The sequence below is a fragment of the Schistocerca gregaria genome, chromosome 5 (genome assembly GCF_023897955.1).
Source record: "Schistocerca gregaria isolate iqSchGreg1 chromosome 5, iqSchGreg1.2, whole genome shotgun sequence".
Taxonomy (NCBI): Eukaryota; Metazoa; Arthropoda; class Insecta; order Orthoptera; family Acrididae; genus Schistocerca; species Schistocerca gregaria.
The window spans coordinates 183,475,034-183,493,063 of record NC_064924.1 but is presented as its reverse complement, the minus strand read 5'-3'; the positions used below and the strand labels follow the sequence as shown (position 1 = coordinate 183,493,063).

The 18,030-nt window shown below is 41.9% G+C and overlaps 1 protein-coding gene across 3 annotated transcripts in view; it reads left to right on the top strand.

Moving 5' to 3' along the window:
* The window catches only part of LOC126272513 (venom dipeptidyl peptidase 4-like), a 301,501-nt gene that overhangs the window by 269,076 nt on the left and 14,395 nt on the right, over positions 1-18,030 (top strand). For all 3 annotated transcript variants that reach the window (XM_049975414.1, XM_049975413.1, XM_049975415.1), the window contains 3 exons: positions 2,774-2,968; positions 6,473-6,633; positions 10,592-10,800. In XM_049975414.1, coding sequence (XP_049831371.1) covers positions 2,774-2,968; positions 6,473-6,633; positions 10,592-10,800 — 565 coding nt within the window. The remainder of the gene's footprint in view (positions 1-2,773; positions 2,969-6,472; positions 6,634-10,591; positions 10,801-18,030) is intronic.

Genomic DNA, 18,030 nt, shown 5'->3' with positions numbered 1-18,030 from the left:
GTTCAGGGCCTAAAGCCACAGGATCATCATGGAGACAGCAGTTCTGAAAATGGTTGTTGCAGAAGTATTTCACAGATTCACTGTTCACACCCAAGATTTTATCTACTGATGAGGCAGGGTTCACAAGAGATGCTGCTGTGAATTTCCATAACCAGCACATACGGACAAATTTAAATCCCAAGCAATTCAGAAAAGAGGGTATCAGCACCACATATGAGCAGGCACACTTGGCAATAGATTAATAGGGCCATACATGCTACCACAAAGGTTAACTGGGGCACATTATCTGGACTTTCTCATTAACGTTTTGCCTACCTTGCTGGAGGCTATGCCATTTCAGCAACGAATGCATCAGCAAATTTTTGTCACAATGTGCACAGACATCTGATGCAGACATTTCAGGACCACTGGATTGGTCAAGTAGGTTCCACACCTTGTCCTGCTCATTCCCCAGACCTCAGCCCCCTAAACCTTTGGTTACGGGAACACTTCAAGGAATTGGTCTACACCATACCAATACAGGATATACAGACACACAGGGTCACGTGCATGCCAGTAAGTACAACAACAACCAGATATACCTCAAAGGGTGCACCACTCCTTATGCTGGAGGGCAGAGGAGTGCATTGTCATGAATGGACACCATGTTCAATACTTCCCATAAACAGATGTTTATCACAGTCAGTATCCATTTCTGGACCCATGTTCACTGGACTTATTTCAGAAAGTATGCATTTCCAGATCCATGTTTATTGGATTTATTTTTCTTGTTTCTATGAGTACTACCACCTCTCAAAATATTTGTCACTTTCTTAAACACACCTTATACATATACATACATACATACATACAGTTTTTTCAGTGTGAGGGAGAAATACGGCAATGCTTGCCATAGTCCTTTGTTTGTGTTCATTGGCTTTTTGTTATATTTCCCATATCTAAAATAATTTCAGTGTTTCTGTATAGACTCTTACTATTATTTATGTGTCCACCTTCCTAGCTGTGTGGTACCATGCTCATCTCCCATGCAAACAGGCACAGGTTCAATTCCTGATCAGGTTGTGAAATTTCTCCACTTGGGGACTGGGTGTTGCACTGTCCTCATCACCATTTCATCCTCATCACCAGCATTCAAGTGGTCCAATGTGGTGTTGAATGAAATAAGACTTGCTCTTGGCGGTCGAACTTCCATGAACAGGAGCCTCCTGGCCAACGATGCCATACGTTCATTTCCATTTCCATTATTTATGAGATGAGATGATAACCTCATTCAACAATGATATTCAATAGCATTTCTCTATTCACATTGTCAAATGGTTACTTAAAAGCCACGTAAGTAAGTTGGGCTCTCTATTGAACACTCATCTCTTTTTTACAACTTGTTGCAGGGTGAAAACATTGTCATTAGTTGATCATCCTTTTCTAAAACTTGCTAGTTTCTTCAGATATCTGCTTTTCAATGATACTTTTGTCTTGTATTCAGGGTTTTGGCATATAACATGTAGGCTGAATCCAGGAGGCTTATACCTCAATAGTTACTAAATTTGTTTTTACCACCCCTTTTAAAGATAGCTATTACTTTGACTCTCAGCCAGTCTTTTGATACCCTCTTATATCTCAAACATTGATTAAATATGTGAAGAAGTCTTGGATGTAGAAATTATCACCATATTTCTATAGTTCCACATCATTATCATCTAAATCACTGGCTTTCCTATTTTTGCAGCACTTAGAGCTTCTATCAGTTCTCTCCAATATCATCCACACCTTTTGTGTCATTTACTTCAGGTAATGTCTGAATTAAAGTATCATCATACCACAACCTTTTATAATGAATTTCGTATCCATTCTCTCCTATATTAACACACACATGGTCACTTTCTTGTCTTTTGATTGATTTCATAACTTTATAAGCAACAGTCAGTCTGCTCTGTATAGCTGATAAAGCACTCCTATGATTCTAAATTCACTTTCTGAGTTATGTATTTTGCGTTATCTCTCTTCTATTTATATTTTCCATTAGTGGGATTATTCATGTATGTTTTGAAAGCTTCTTGTTTTTCTTTTATTGCTGTTTACATCTCTGCCAACCAAATCTTTTTGCCTCTATGTTTCCTGTATTTTCCTTCCTTCCCATAACCTCATTCGTTATGTTCAACACAGCTGCTTTTAAGTTTTTCCATTTTTCTTCTTAGTCTTCTATCATTTCTAAATTTGCTAATGTTTTTGTCATCCACTTTTGGTAGAAATCTCTTATGCTACTATTTTCCAAAAGATAAACTTTAAGAACTTGTTCTCCTTTTTGATCCCTAACCAGTTCCCTCCATTTTGCATAGATGTGAATTACTGACACCAATAAGAAGTGATCTGGTCCAGTATCCACTCCTTGATAAACTCTAGTCTCTCTAACCTGTCCAGCAAATCCATCGTTTCTTCTTATTTCATATAGGCCAACTAAGGACAATGACGTTCTACTATTGTGTTTCGAGTGGGCTTTGTTATTTGTCCAGTATATACCGTCAACACTTGGTTATTTCAGTATTAGTAATCAATTATTTTGCATTTATTTATCGTTGATATTTAATGTGGATATTTTTTTACTTTGTAACTATAATGAAACAAATTTACAAGCTAAAAACTAATAACTGATCCTGCTTGTCATTTATCATGATGGAGCATGATGATCTGTAGCAAATGTTCAGTTCTCTATAATACACAAATAGGTATGTACTGTGTAAGCATGAGTTTTATTTTTCTCTCTTTACCTTCATAGAGATGGAGCTCCAGGAAGCTCAATGGTCACAAATAAATTTTCTGTTGACTGGGACACATATCTGGCTGGCAACAGAAGCTATATCATAGCCTACATTGATGGTCGAGGATCTGGAAATAAAGGAAGTGATATGCTTTATGAAATTTATAAGAACCTTGGAAATAAGGAAGTAATTGATCAGATATATGTGGTAAGGTAAATAAATGTTTATCATTTATCTTTCTTGCTTCAAAAATAATTTATTTTAAAATTTTGGACTTCTGTAGGTATAATTTCTTCTAGCATGAACCGATTTTGACCCACAAAATATTTTGCATAAAGTTATTCTACAAGAATGTACCATCTATTTCAATGAAAGTTTTGCACACTGTTGCAAAGTAATTAACATTTTAAGTGAGTAGGGATCCAATATCTGACTGACAATCTACATTTTGGTTATCTTGGGTTTCCAAACAAGAAGAGAATAGAAGCTTTTGAACTATGGTGCTATAGAAGAATGCCAAAGATCAGATGGGAAGACTGATTAACTGAGGGGGGTACTGAATCAAAAAGAGGACAAAAAGGAACTGATGGCACAGCTTAAGAAGGGATGGGTTGACAGGGCACATCCTGAGGAACAGTCAATTTGTTAATGGACGGAAATGTGTGCGGGTAAAAATTGTAAAGGGACACTAATGCTTGAATACATTAAGCAGGTTCAAATAAATGTAAGATGCATTAGTTATGCAGAGATGAAGAGGCTCACACAAGAATAGCAGAAAGAGCTGCATCACACCAGTCTTTGGACTGAAGGTCACAAGAACAACAACAACAGGGTTTCCATTTTCTCAATACACATTTCCACAAATGTGATTTCTTTTCCAGACATGGCAATCACATACTCTGTGAACAAAAATCTGTCTTTGGTGAAAAGTAAGCTGATCCTCAAATTATCAACTTACTTCTCAAAGAGTTTAACAGCTTAATGAACAATGAATACCATTTCTAAAGAAATCCTTGTCAGTTTCAGTTGGAACACTCTTTCTACTCTATTGAGCTGGTTTGCATGACAACCTAACAAAGACAGGACAGTTTCGTTATGCGAAGAAAAGGTGTTGGTATGGCTCTCTTCCGAAAATGGGATGGATGAGGACACAATAACGTCTTTATTAGTTCATTCTACTTAGCTCCACCACATAACGGTAAAAAGAGGCTGCAGACAGGCAAGAGAATGAACATAAAGAAGTCTTTAATTAAGCCATCCAATTCATACATTCATTCACATGCATTTCTGCCTTCATGCAATCTTCTGGCATTGTAGCAGCAGGTGTAGCAATGGCTAGAGGCACAAGGATGCAAGCTCGTTATAGAGCGGTATGGTGACTTGGTGTGCTGACTCAATAGCAACAGTGCAGACACCAGGTATGGCTCTGCTATGACACAGCACAATGCACCCAGCAGCATCTTCTGTCTTCTACTCTGTGGCAGGCAGCAGTATCCCAGTGGCACAGTGATGGCATTGTCTAGAGACAAAGTCTGAACAGACAGCTGTAATGCAGGGGTGCATGGCTGATAGCTGCTTGAGCTGAGCAGACAGGTAGAGATCCATGGATCATGGTCAAGCAGCCAGTAGAGTTTCAGTGAAGGCTCCAGGGCTGAATCAATAGACTCCTAGCCATAACTGACACATGCCATGCACCATGTGCTGATTATGACATACTTAGGTGAACCAGGATTTAAGGGCCTCTACTCAGCACGGACTTTGCAGAAGAGGGGAGTTTGTGTGTCACTGGAGAAAATTTGGGAACAGGGTCAGTGACTGGCATCCATTTCCTGTCAGGTGTTATAGCACGAATAAACATGATTTATGGAACATAGTATTTTACAGATCCAACGTTAGATACAATGAAGTATAGGTTGCGTGTAGCACATGCGATCTCTGAAATTGAGCATGTTATGAGTGAAGGTAAATCATCAGGTATTGGTGTGTCAAACTGCAAAACCTTCCTGGAGGCTGATCAGTGTCCAAGGCCATCAGCAAGTGGAAATGTGATGAAGGAAACAAGCACACAGTGAGAGTGTACTTCTATCAGCAGGACGTTGGCCATGGCTGCTGGCCTTCCAAAAACGATACTTGCACTGGCTGTGGTTAAGCTGTTACAACTCATTGCCTCTATAAAAAAAAAAATCTGCCCTCATATTTTGCTGAAATGCAGATGCTGGTTTATTTCCAATTATTTACACTTCACATTTCCTCCTCTGCTCATTGTTTCACTTTGTAATTTGTCCTGTTGACTGTTATGAAAAATACTGCACAATTGATAAATACTTTACATATATCCACATTGCTGTTGCATGTAATGAAACTGCTCAGACTGTTAAGAAACTGTGTGGGCAGCATAGCTGGACTGAAAAGGCCCATGGCATATAAAAAAGCATGCCTTATTGTGAATAAAATTAAGGTACCATAGTTTAACTGTCTGTTAACAGACCTTTTGGTGAGATTCAAGGTTGTATTGTGTAACATAAACTGCAGAAAGCAACTGCAAACTCAGCTCTTATTATCTAATATTTTGCTTCACATTGCAGGTTACTATAAAGCATTATGTGTTTAACATGTCTGCATTTAGCTGTCTTATTTATGTTCCTTGTTTCTTACTACTTTAAAAGGTGCACAGCTTTTCCACATTTTTAAGAACTTCAAACACTTTTGAGTATCAAAAATCATGTTCAGCAGAAACACCTCCATTGTTGAAACTTTCTCCAGTACATAAAGTCAAATGAGTTTAGTATGATCTGGCTCTGCTTACAGATTAGTCCACATGTTTTATTATTTCTATGGAACATGTTGACAACTGATCATACAAAACTACTTCAAAAATGTGATTCATGTGGTCAATGTAATGAAACTATTCTCACCTAAGTCATATTAAATCAAGTTATATCTTTTATGCTCATTTAGTAATTATCAAGTCAGGTGCTGTTATCGTATAAACTGTGTTCTTAATCTCAAGTAGTCTGAAACTTCTTGGCAGGATAAAACTGATTGCTGGATGAGACTTGAACCTGGGACATTTGTCTCTGACAGAAGTGATCTGCCAACTGAGGATCCAAGCACTGCTCATGACTCATTGCCTATCTAGTGCGACTAGTGCCCCTGGAAGAAAGTGTTAGTCCTGTTAAGTATGCATGACAACACACGGAAATTTTGAAAGGTAGAATATGAGATGCTGGTGGAAGTAAAGTTGTGAGAGGAGGTCATGGATAGCGCTTGGAGAGCTCAGTCAGTAGTGTACTTGCCATGAAAGCCAAAGGTCCCAGGTATGAGTTCAGTCGAGCACATAATTTTAACCTTCCAGGAAGCTTCAAATCAGTGCACACACCACTGCAGAGTGAAAATTCGTCTGGAAATGAGGAGCATGCTTAAATCACCTGAAGACATGCTAATTTACATTTTCTCTGGATCCCTAAATAATTAGTGACGAATACTTGGACACTGAAGGAAAAATTGAGTGCAAAATTACTAGTTCCTCTATTCGCTCACTACAAAATTGTGTAATTTTTTAATGTGAATATGGCATTTTAGGTTATGCAGAATTAATGCACTCACGCTAATAGATTTTGCTGTATCTTTACACTTCCCCATTATTTGTTGTTTAAAGTAATTTCACATGAAATAACTAAAAACATATACTGATATACAATATTTTTCCTTTACAGATACCTACAAAGTCAATATAAATTCATTGACAGAAGAAGAATTGCTATATGGGGACAAAACTATGGAGGATATGTTACTGCAATGGCATTAATGAAGGATCATCAAAATATCTTTAAATGTGGAATATCTGTGGCTCCTATCACAGATTGGATGCACTATGGTAAGTATTCACATTACTGAAGATCAAGATGAAGTACAATCTGATAAGCTATATGCAGAAAAGTGTGTTACTGAGTGAGTTGGTGCAATGGTTAGCATACTGGACTCATATTCAGGAGGATGATGGTTCAAACCCACATCCAGCCATCCAGATTCAGGTTATTCATGGTTTCCCTAAATCACTCCATACAAATGCTGGAATAGTTCCATTGAAACGGCATCACTGGTTTCCTTCTCCATCCTTGAGACAATCAGAACTGGTGCTCCTTCTCTAATTATCTTGATATTGAAGGGACATTAAACTTGATCTTCCAATCTTTCTTCTAAAAAGCACATTCCGGAGACCTTGAAATATTTAATGACAACGTGTTTCTTTTAGGAGTTCTCAGTCAAATTCAGTCAGAATTTCTGTAATGCTGTTATGCAAACCAAACAAATCATCAAATAGTGTGCAGTTCTTATTGAACTTTCTCAGTGTGTCGAAACTGACATAGATACCAGACAAAAATCCAACATTGGAAAATCCAGGATGCAATGTGACAATATTAGAGAAGGAAAGTTACTACTCACCACACAGCAGAAATGCTGAGTTGCGATAGGCACAACAAAATAATTCACACAATTACAGGTTTTGGCCATAGATACCAGACATATGAACATAATTCAAAAATGTTACATATGAGGATCTAGGAAGCTGCTTCCTTTATAATGTATCATAATGACCACTCTCCAGTGTACCTCATTGTAAACTGAACTCTGGCCTTTGTCCTTCTCACTATAACATTCGAACGACCATTCTGCACGTCACTCTGATGGCTGCATCATAATATTTACACAATATCACTGATTCTAGTTACTAGTGACTGATCCAATACAGATGAATTTTCTCTACTTAAACAGATTATTTACTATTTTCTTGTAATTAAAGAGGGTTGCAAGTTAATGAGCTACTGATTAATGTGCAGATCCTCTGGAAGTCACAAATTCTCTAGAGAGACTGCATTTCTATAAATGAGAGTAAACAATCTTAGAGTGCTGGCAGCATTATCAAAATTGTCATTTAGGTGTATTGTAAAAGGCAGCAGTCTTCTTAGGCGTCTTTAAGTAACACTTTTGCTTCTAATGATAAATCTCTGCTCAAGATAATATACCAGGTTCTTAAATTTTTTTCATGTTGCATGGAATTTTACTTGACAAAACACAGTCAAATTCATACAATAGAGTGATTCAGATGGTTTGTACATGGTCCCTTGGTTTCAGGTCTCTGCAGACAGAGTAGCCGATTAAGATTAAGGAAAGTATGAGGGTCACTCCAAAAGAAATGCACACTATTTTTGTAAAAATACAGTTTTCATTCTGCATGTTCAAAAGTTTTACAGTGTGTAGATACATCCTTCCCACTTGTTTCCAAACTTAGTTCAACCTGTTCTCATGAGTGGGCCATCACAGCATGTCTTCAAGATGGCTGCTACACTTGACATTCATCACAAGCAACAGTACAATTAGTCGGTGGGCAAGCAGGTTACGTGATGAAAACAGGCACGGCAATATTGGGGATTATCCTCCCAGCGGCAGGCCTCATACTGCACACACTCCAGACAGGGTGTAGAGAGTTAACGAATTGGTGACTGCTGATAGATACATCACAGTGAACGAATTGTCATGCTATGTTGGGATGGGGGAAGGAATGTGTGCAGAATACTGAAAGTGTTGGTGTTAAAAAAGGTTTGTGCCAGGTGGGTTCCCAGGATGTTGACAGTGGCTCACAAAGAAACAAAAAAAACAGTATGCAGCGAACTTTTGGAACAGTACGAGAATGGTGGAGATGAATTTGTTGGAAGAATTGTGACAGGTGATGAAACATGGCTCCATCATATTTCACCAAAGACGAAAAGGCAATCAATGGAGTGGCATCATGCAAATTCACCCAAGAAAAAAAAAAAAAAAATCAAAACCACATCTTCTGCTGCAAAAGTTATGGCTATGGTGTTTTCGATTCCGAAGGACTCTTGCTTGTGAACATCATGCAAAGTGGAACCCCCACAAATTCTGATGCATATGTGACGACACTGAAGAAACTTCAAGCTCTACTGAGTCGTGTTCGACCAAATTGGCAAAAGCAGGATGTTTTGCTGTTGCACGACTATTCACAGCCACATGTCAGTCAAAAAACCATGGAAGCGATCACAAAACTCAGTTGGATAACACTGAAACACCCACCTTACAGTCCTGACCTGGCTCCATGTGACTATCAACTCTTTGGGAAACTGAAAGACTCTCTTCGTTGAACAAGGTTTGAAGACGATGACTCCCTTGTCCACGCTGTCAAACAGTGACTCCAACAAGTTGGTCTAGAATTTTATCGTGCGGGTATAGAGGCGCTGGTTCCAAGATGGCATAAGGCAGTTGACAGGTAAGGAAATTATGTAGAGAAATGAAAATATTGTTCCTAAAGGATGTATCTACATACTCTAAAACTTTCAAATATGTAGAATGAAAGATGGATTTTAAAAAAGAAATAATGTGCATTTCTTTTGGAGTGACCCTCGTATATTCAGTCATAAAATGTATTATACAACTCAGTTACAAAATAATGCCCAGAGAATGTGTCTGTCATTCTGCACATCAATCCTATTATTCATCTCAAAAATAGAAATTATTTACAGTCTCTTTGACTCATAAGTTACTTTTATAGGGAACAATGTGGGATAAATAGCATAGAGGAGGCACTGAGTATCAGACAGGCAACAGGCATAAATGAGGGTCCTTTTGTGTGTGTGTGTGTTACACATATGCTTGTGTGTGTGTGTTACACATATGTTAGTGTGTGTGTGGGGGTGGGGAGGTGGGGGGGGGGGGGGTGTTCTGATGAAGGACTTAGTTTGATAGCTAATAACATCAAGCAATCTTCTTTCAATGTTCTTGTTTGCCACTCAGTACATCCCCTATGTGTGAATAGCAATCTGTCTCAATTCCTATTGCAGTAATCCATCCCAGCTTTTCCACTGCTTGTGATGATAGCAAGTACAAGTGGAGCCGTTCTGCTCCATAGTGGGAACAAAATTCAGAAAGGTAGTAGTCAGTACTAGTCTAAGGTGAGGGAGGCACACAGATGTGACAAGGTAGTTATCTGAACAGGTGCACAGTTTGCAATCCAATGAATGCAGTTGCAAGGAGGAAGAGAAAGATGGTTATACATAACTGTATGGTATAAAACACTTCACTGTAGGATTCTCAGCAATGTTTGTGCAATTTTTGCATTCTACTCATTTAAGTATTCTGACTTAAACAGAGGAACTAACAAAAGTAATTGACCAAATAAGAGTCCAAGCATTCAACAGCAGTTTATCATATATCTGTGTTACAAGGATAAAGTGTTTTAAGCACACTCATATATTGCAATTATAGTATAAATATTTGCCCTAGTCCATTGCTTCTTTTTTCTTTTCCCACAACTGTTAATCTTTCATCTCTGCCTGATATGGTTTCTTTCTTTTTTTAAGTATATTTATAGATTTACTCATTCATTCTTGTTTTTGTACTTACCCTGTGGCTTATTTATATCTGTATTCTGCCTTTCAAAATTGCCCTCTTTACTCAGTTGTCTTCATATAGCACTTTATCAGCCACCACGAAATCCGATTTTCAGTTATGAGAAACTATATTTGCTGTTTTATAGGATTTTATATCTCCGGTTTTTCTCTTGTGTAATGGTTCTGAGTGATGTGTCATTTACTCTAGTATACTTACATTATTTTTTCTTTCTTCTGTTGCCTGCTTTTGCTTGCAGTTCATTATGGTGTCTAATTTTCTTTTGGATGTTTAAAAACACACATTTTTCTGACATGCATTGATTTAATTAACTAGTGAAATGCAGTTCCTAAGATTACAACATGACAAAAACTTAATGTTTTAGATTAATTAAAAAATCTTACTAAACAACAGGAATTCATTTTCAGATTCCATATATACTGAACGTTTTATGGGACATCCAAAGAACGAAGAAGTGAGTCATTATGTAGACTCTGGTTTAGCCAACAAAGTTGAGAATTTGCGGTACAAAAGATTTTTGTTAATTCATGGAACATTAAATGATGTGGTGCATTATGAACAATCCATGATGTTGCTCAGAGCTCTGCAGCAGAATGACATACAATTCCAACAGCAAGTGAGTTGTACATGTTAAGCATACATACGGCTATTGCATTACATTGGTAACACCATAGGTGTAGTGAGCATGCACATCATTATCTGTTTTAAAGATATGCAAATTATTATTAACAAATGAAACAGTCTTTAGAATGTATACACATAATTTGTGTAATATTCCCACTTCTTGGAAGATTGGCTTGGTAGGTGTATATGTTGGCAATCTTGTCATGAATTAGACAGTTCATTTTTTGATTGACAAACATTTTCTTGTGTTTAGAGCCACAGAATGGGATGCCAAGAGGGATGAATGAGATAACTAAAGCAAAGTATGCATTTTCAATAATAGTCATGTTACATCTTTGACTGAGAACTCTAAACGCATAGCACAGGTCACTCATTTTGTACAGATTTATCTCTTTGAATATTACATCACAGTGTGTTGTCCATGCACAGCCCAATAAATGTAGTCTCACTGAATTGTTTAGTAACTTTTCTGTCTATGACCATGACAAATTATCTGTGATGTTTACTAAAATATATTTTTGAATGGTGTATGAGTGTCTCTAAGAGTTCAAGAAAAATAAAGAAATTTACTGCTTTTATGCAAACTTTCTTTTACAGCAATTGTGCAAAGATAAAACAAGAAATTAGAATTACATATTAATACCTTCAGCAGTTGCCAGTCGTTGATATATATCTATGGGGAAAATACGTGCCACGAGCAGGACTCAAACCCGGGATCTCCTGCTTACATGGCAAACGCTCTATCCATCTGAGACACTGAGGGCACAGAGGATAGTGTGACCGCAGGTACTACCTCGTGCACGTTTCCCATGAGACCCACATTCGCACCTTATAGATCCACACACTACATTCATAATGTCCCTGCCCAGTGCGCTCATTACTCATGAAGACATTCTTACCAAGTCCCGTAAGAGTTCGGGTAATATGTGTGCATCTGCACAGAAGAGGAAGGAATGTCATGGCCAGTATTGCCAGAACTATATACTTATATGGATATGGTGTCTGTTGTTTTGGATATGTCTGAAAGAACAGACACCATATCCATATAAGTATTTATTTCTGCCAATACTGGCCATGATCTTCCTTCCTCTTTTGTGTGGATGCACACACATTACCCAAACTCTTACGGGACTTGGTAAGAATGTCTTCCACAAGTAATGAGTGTGTTGGGTAGGGACACTACGAATGTAGTGTGTGGACCTATAAGGTGAGAATGTGGGTCTCGCAGGAAGCGTGCACGAGATCGTCCCTGCAGTCGCATTGTCCTCTGTGCCCTCAGTGGCTCAGATGGATAGAGCATCTGCCATGTAAGTAGATCCCAGGTTCGAGTCCCACTCGGGGCACACATTTTCATCTGCCCCCATTGACATCTATCAATGCCTGTCAGCAACTGAAATATTTCACTAATTAACTTTCTTGTACAGCAACTGCATAAATATATAACAAGAAATATTTCACTAACAAATTACCAGAAACCAATAACTCTTCTACATTTTTATTACTGTTATCATCATCGCTTAACAAAGCCCTTTTACTCTTTACTCTGACATATCATTATTGCTCTGCTTCTATATATCCGAATCCCGCTCCAGCTACTGCCAGGTCTGGGTGTTGACGAGTCCTCTCCATTTGGCTCGGTCCTCCCACCACTTTTCTTCCTCCACTTGCTGCCAGGTCAGACCTCTCCTTTCTACAGATATTCTCACTCCCATTTTCCACCGTATTCTTATGCACCCTCTCGGTCTTTTCCCATACGTCTTTAGTTCTTCCATAATTTTGGGGGAGTCTCTGCCCATGCATCCTCTTAACATGCCCATACCATCTTAGTCTCTTTCTTTCAATTACTTCCCTCATACTTTCTTGTTTAAGATCCTTTCTAATCTCTACATTCCTTACTCTGTCCATTCTTGTTTTTCCCTTAGCTGCTCTGAGAAATTTCATTTCCCCTGCTTGCAGTCTGCTCCAGTCCCTTTCTGTCACTGCCCATGTTTTTCCACCATAGGTGACAATAGGGATGTCATAATTCTTATACATAAGGAGTTTTGCTCTTTTTGAAACTTCATTATTCCAAATCAGGTGTTTTATTGTTTAGTAGAAATTGCCTCCCTTCTGTAACCTCCTATTAATTTCGTTAGTTATTCTTCCTGCTCTGCTACTGTATACTTTTATTCTCTTTTCTTGGTGCTAATGTGCCTCCTACCAGATTAGTAGTAATTCTTAACTTGAAATCTCATTTGCTGTTTTCCTAATTTATTTATAGTTCTGTTGAGGTCAGGACATGACTCCAGGATGGCAAAGAACTCAGTTGTTCACATGCCAGAAGATGGTATTGCTTCCTTACTGGGACATGGGTTGCAGAGGTGGTGATGGCTGGAACTGCTGGGGAGTCATAACTGAAACATTCCTGTTTACAATAGTCTTTATTTACTTCCATACAGACACAGGATTACAGCAGGTGGGAGATTGTTGCCATTCAATCGCTTTGGTGGCTGCTGGGTCACTGAACACCATAGTCAACAACAGTCAACTTGGAAACAGCACAGCACAGCACAGCACATACCTGTGGTGTTGGGCAGTGGCATCAGGGAAACAGCTCTGAAGTTTTTCAGATGCTGCTTGCAGCAGCCTGTCTAAGTTTTGGTCACCATGTACCACATTGGGATCGAAAGTGTTCAAACTGTAGCATCAAACCTGACTGAAGATGAAGACATATGACTGCACTGGGCAGTGATCAGTGATGATGAAAGACTTCAGGCACTGCTCTATGACAACAGAGACTGGGGTATCCCACAGCCCAGGCTTGACCATGTGAGCCACCAGGGCAAAGACCTCAGTCATTCACATGTCAGAAGGTGGTGGTGCTTCCTTGCTGGGAAGCCTGTCAGCAGAAGGAGATCCAGCAGTGTGAAGGGACTGATTCATCTGTACACAGTCTCCTGCTCAGGCAGTCACCCGCTCCTACTAGAAACAAGATCCTTGGTATGTGACGAGGTACTTCATCTTGTTCCACAGTCGTCTCCTAGAATTCAGCCGCTGAAAGAGACAGAAGTGTCTGGCATAGCTTACCCACCTCAATGTGGCCATGCACAGAGAACGTTGGCAAGCACCTGTGAATGAGGGTCTGGTTTGGGGGATGTTTATGAGAGTCTGCTGGCCAGCACTACTTCAACAGAAGCGCCCCTGCACCAGAAGAGATAATGGACTGTAACAGCAAGGTATCACCATTGGGCAATGATGACTTCATTTGTTCCGCTTTCCTTGTTCAGTGGGGTCCTGAAGGAGCCTAGTCACAGCTCTAGTATCACTCAATTTCACCCTTCAGGGGAGCTGGCTCCATTTCATCAGCTTTCTGAATATGCATTCATTTGCCCTCAGTATACCTTATTGTGAAATGGTGTCTTAGCTTCAGGTTGATGCTCACTTGCCTCTGCATTAGATCGTATTTCTGAGTGTTGCAAGAGCTGTTCATTGTAACCGACAAAGCCATGGTGCAACACTTCTCTTTCCTCATGAAATTCAGTCGAGATTTGGACCAGTTTATGTTTCTGGATACAAATATCTTAACACACATTTTACAAATCCATACTATTATATAAATAAAAGCTATCTTCAATGTTGTCACCACAAATTTCAAAAATCACTTGACCAATATGCTTCAAATTTTTTCACGATACTTTAATGAACAATTGGATGGACCTAGACTATACATTTGAAATAAATGTTACTTATAAATATATATAATATAAACAGATAGATAAAAAATGTACTCACCAAGCGGTGGCAGGGGGACACACACACAAAAGGATTTAATGATTACAAGCTTTCGGAGCCAGTGGCTCCTTCTTCTGACAAAGGAGTCGGAGGAGAAAGAAGAGGGGTGAAGGAAAAGGACTCAAGAGTTTTAGGGAAAGGGATACAGTTCAGAAAAGTCACCCAGAACCCTGGGTCAGGGTAGACTTACCGGACAGGATGAGAAGGAAAGACTGATTGATAATCTCCTGAAGAGACATAAAATCAACAGTCTTCAGGCCCCCAGATAAGTTCCAGCAACTAATGAAGCCTGTGAAAGATGATGTAGGCTTCTGAACACCTGGAATATACAAAATACCATGTGGATGTGGGCAGTTTTATGTCTGTCAGACTGTCCGCAGCACTGAACAGTTGTTGTTGTTGTTGGGATGTTTAAGGGGGACTAAACAGCTAAGGTCATCAGTCCCCCATTCCAAAAAACCGGCGAAACAAAATTTACGGAACAGGTAAAACCCCAAGGGGGGAGGAGACGCCCCTCCCCCCAGTCACTGAAAGAACACCAATGTGTCAGCGAACACTAGAGACAAGAAGAGTACAGACGAACACTGGACAGAAAGAAACGGAAGAAAATAAGAGGGTCGGAGACTGGTTGACTGACCATGGGTACAAAAACTGGGAAAGAGTCAACCATCCGAATACACACATTAAAATCTGTAACCAATGAGACACTCGAGGACAAGATACACAGAAAGGGAAAGGGACAGGTCCCCCCTAAATGGAACCATAAAAAGGACTACCACGGATAAAATTTAAAACGTCGTCAGCCATTGAGGCATCGTCGCATAAAACCAAAGGCAACGTGCCCGGGAGATTAAAAGTCTGCCGGAGGATGCGCAGGCAGGGACACTCCAACAAAATGTGGGCGACCGTCAACCGGGACCCACACTGACACAGGGGGGGATCCTCCTGACGCAAAAGATGTCCGTGCGTCAGGTAGGTATGGCCGATGCGGAGCCGACACAGAATGACAGAGTCCCTGCGAGAAGCCCGCAGGGAGGACTGCCACACATCGGTCGTCTCCTTGACAGCCCGCAGTTTATTCGGAGAAGTCAGGCTACGCCACTCGTCACACCACATCTGAAGCACCTTACGGCGCAACGCCAGCTGCAAATCACGAGCCGGGAGGCCGATCGCCAAAGTGGGGGCGTCGACCGCCCCTTTGGCCAGCCTGTCGACACGTTCATTCCCCGGGATGCCAACGTGACCTGGCGTCCAAACAAAGACCACCGAACGACCAGAGCGGGTAATGGCAAAAACAGACTCCTGAATAAAGGATACCAGAGGACAAGAGGTATAGCAGCGGTCGATAGCCTGGAGGCTGCTCAGGGAGTCACTGCAGATGACGATGGACGTACCTGAGCAGGAACGCATATGCTCAAGAGCGCGCAATATGGCCACCAGCTCTGCAGTAAAAATACTGCAGCCAGCCGGCAAGGAGCGCTGTTCAACATGGGCAGCGTGAGCAAAAGCGTAGGCAGGACGACCATCCACCAGGGAACCATCAGTGTAGACAGGCTCACAGCCTGAAAATGAGGCGACGAGCGCAAGAAAACGGTGACGGAGGGCCACATGCGGAACCGAGTCCTTGGGTTCCCGTGCCAAGTCCAGGCGGACGGACGGACGGGTCATACACCAGGGAGGCGTGGGTGCACAGGCCCGGAAGGGCGGCAGAAGAGGGAACGACCCCAGTTCCGACAGCAGGGACTGGACACGGACAGCAATGGAAAGCCCAGACCTAGGTCGCCGGTCGGGCAGAGGGAGGACCCTGGCAGGGAAAAGCAGGCGATGATTGGGATGGCCCGGTGAGCAATGCACATGGACAGCATAGTCGGCGAGCAGTCGGTGGCGGCGAATCCGCAGCGGGGGAACCCCGGCCTCCACCAGCAGACTATCCACGGGGCTCGTACGGAAAGCACCAGTTGCAAGCCGAACCCCACAGTGGTGTATGGGGTCCAACAACGTCAACACTGAGGGCGATGCAGACCCATAGGCCAGGCTCCCATAATCAAGCCTGGACTGCACAAGGGCTCTGTACAATCGCAACAGCGTGCTGCGATCTGCACCCCAAGACGCATGGCTCAGGCAGCGGAGGGCGTTGAGGTGCTGCCAGCACTTTTGCTTCAGCTGAGTAATATGAGGAACCCATGTGAGCCGGGCATCAAAGACGAGTCCTAAGAAGCGGCTAGTGTCCACCACTTCAAGTAGGTGACCGTTGAGGTAAAGTTCCGGATGAGGGTGGACCGTCCGACGCCTGCAGAAGTGCATAACTCGAGTCTTGGCCGCAGAGAACTGAAATCCATGAGTCAGAGCCCATGATGCCGCCTTGCGAACGGCTGCTTGCAGCCTGCGTTCGGCGACTCCCGTAGTCGTTGAGCTAAATGAGATGCAGAAGTCGTCGGCATACAAAGAAGGAGACACCGACGACCCCACAGCTGCAGCCAGACCATTAATGGCCACTAGAAATAAGGAAACGCTCAATACCGAGCCCTGCGGGACCCCATTTTCCTGTATATAAGATGAACTAGAGGCGGCACCGACTTGCACCCGGAAAGAGCGGCGCAATAAAAAGTTTTGAAGAAAAGCTGGAAGCTGACCACGAAGACCCCACTCGCGCAACGTAGCAAGGATGTGATGCCTCCATGTTGTGTCATATGCCTTCCGCAGATCAAAAAATACAGCAACGAGATGCTGACGGCGGGAAAAGGCCGTACGGATAGCAGATTCCAGCCGCACCAAATTGTCCACAGCAGACCGGCCCTGACGGAAGCCACCCTGGGATGGAGCGAGGAGACCGCGCGACTCAAGGACCCAACACAAACGCCGCCCCACCATACGTTCGAGCAATTTGCACAAAACGTTGGTTAGTGTAATGGGGCGATAGCCGTCCACCGCCAGAGGGTCCGCACCGGGCTTCAAGATGGGAACGATAACACCCTCTCGCCATTGCGACGGGAACACGCCCTCGCTCCAAATGCGGTTAAAGATGGTGAGGATGTGTCTCTGGCAGTCCCTGGAGAGATGCTTCAGCATCTGCGCGTGGATGCAGTCCGGTCCTGGCGCTGTATCAGGGCAATTGGCGAGGGCAGCGAGGAATTCCCTCTCGCTGAAAGGAGCATTGTATTTTTCAGAACGACGTGTGTGGAACGATAACGGCGTCCGCTCGGCGCGCTCCTTTAGAGGGCGAAAGGCAGGAGGGTAAGTTGCAGTCGCAGAGCTCGTAGCAAAGTGCGTGGCAAGGTGGTCAGCAATGGTGGCGGCGTCCGTGCAGACAGCGCCATCCAGGGAGATTCCAGGGACACCCATAGGGGTCTGGTATCCATAAATCCGCTGGATGCGGGACCACACGAGCGACGGGGAGACACGGGAGCCCAAGGATGAAATGTACCTCTCCCAGCATTCCTGCTTACGCCGT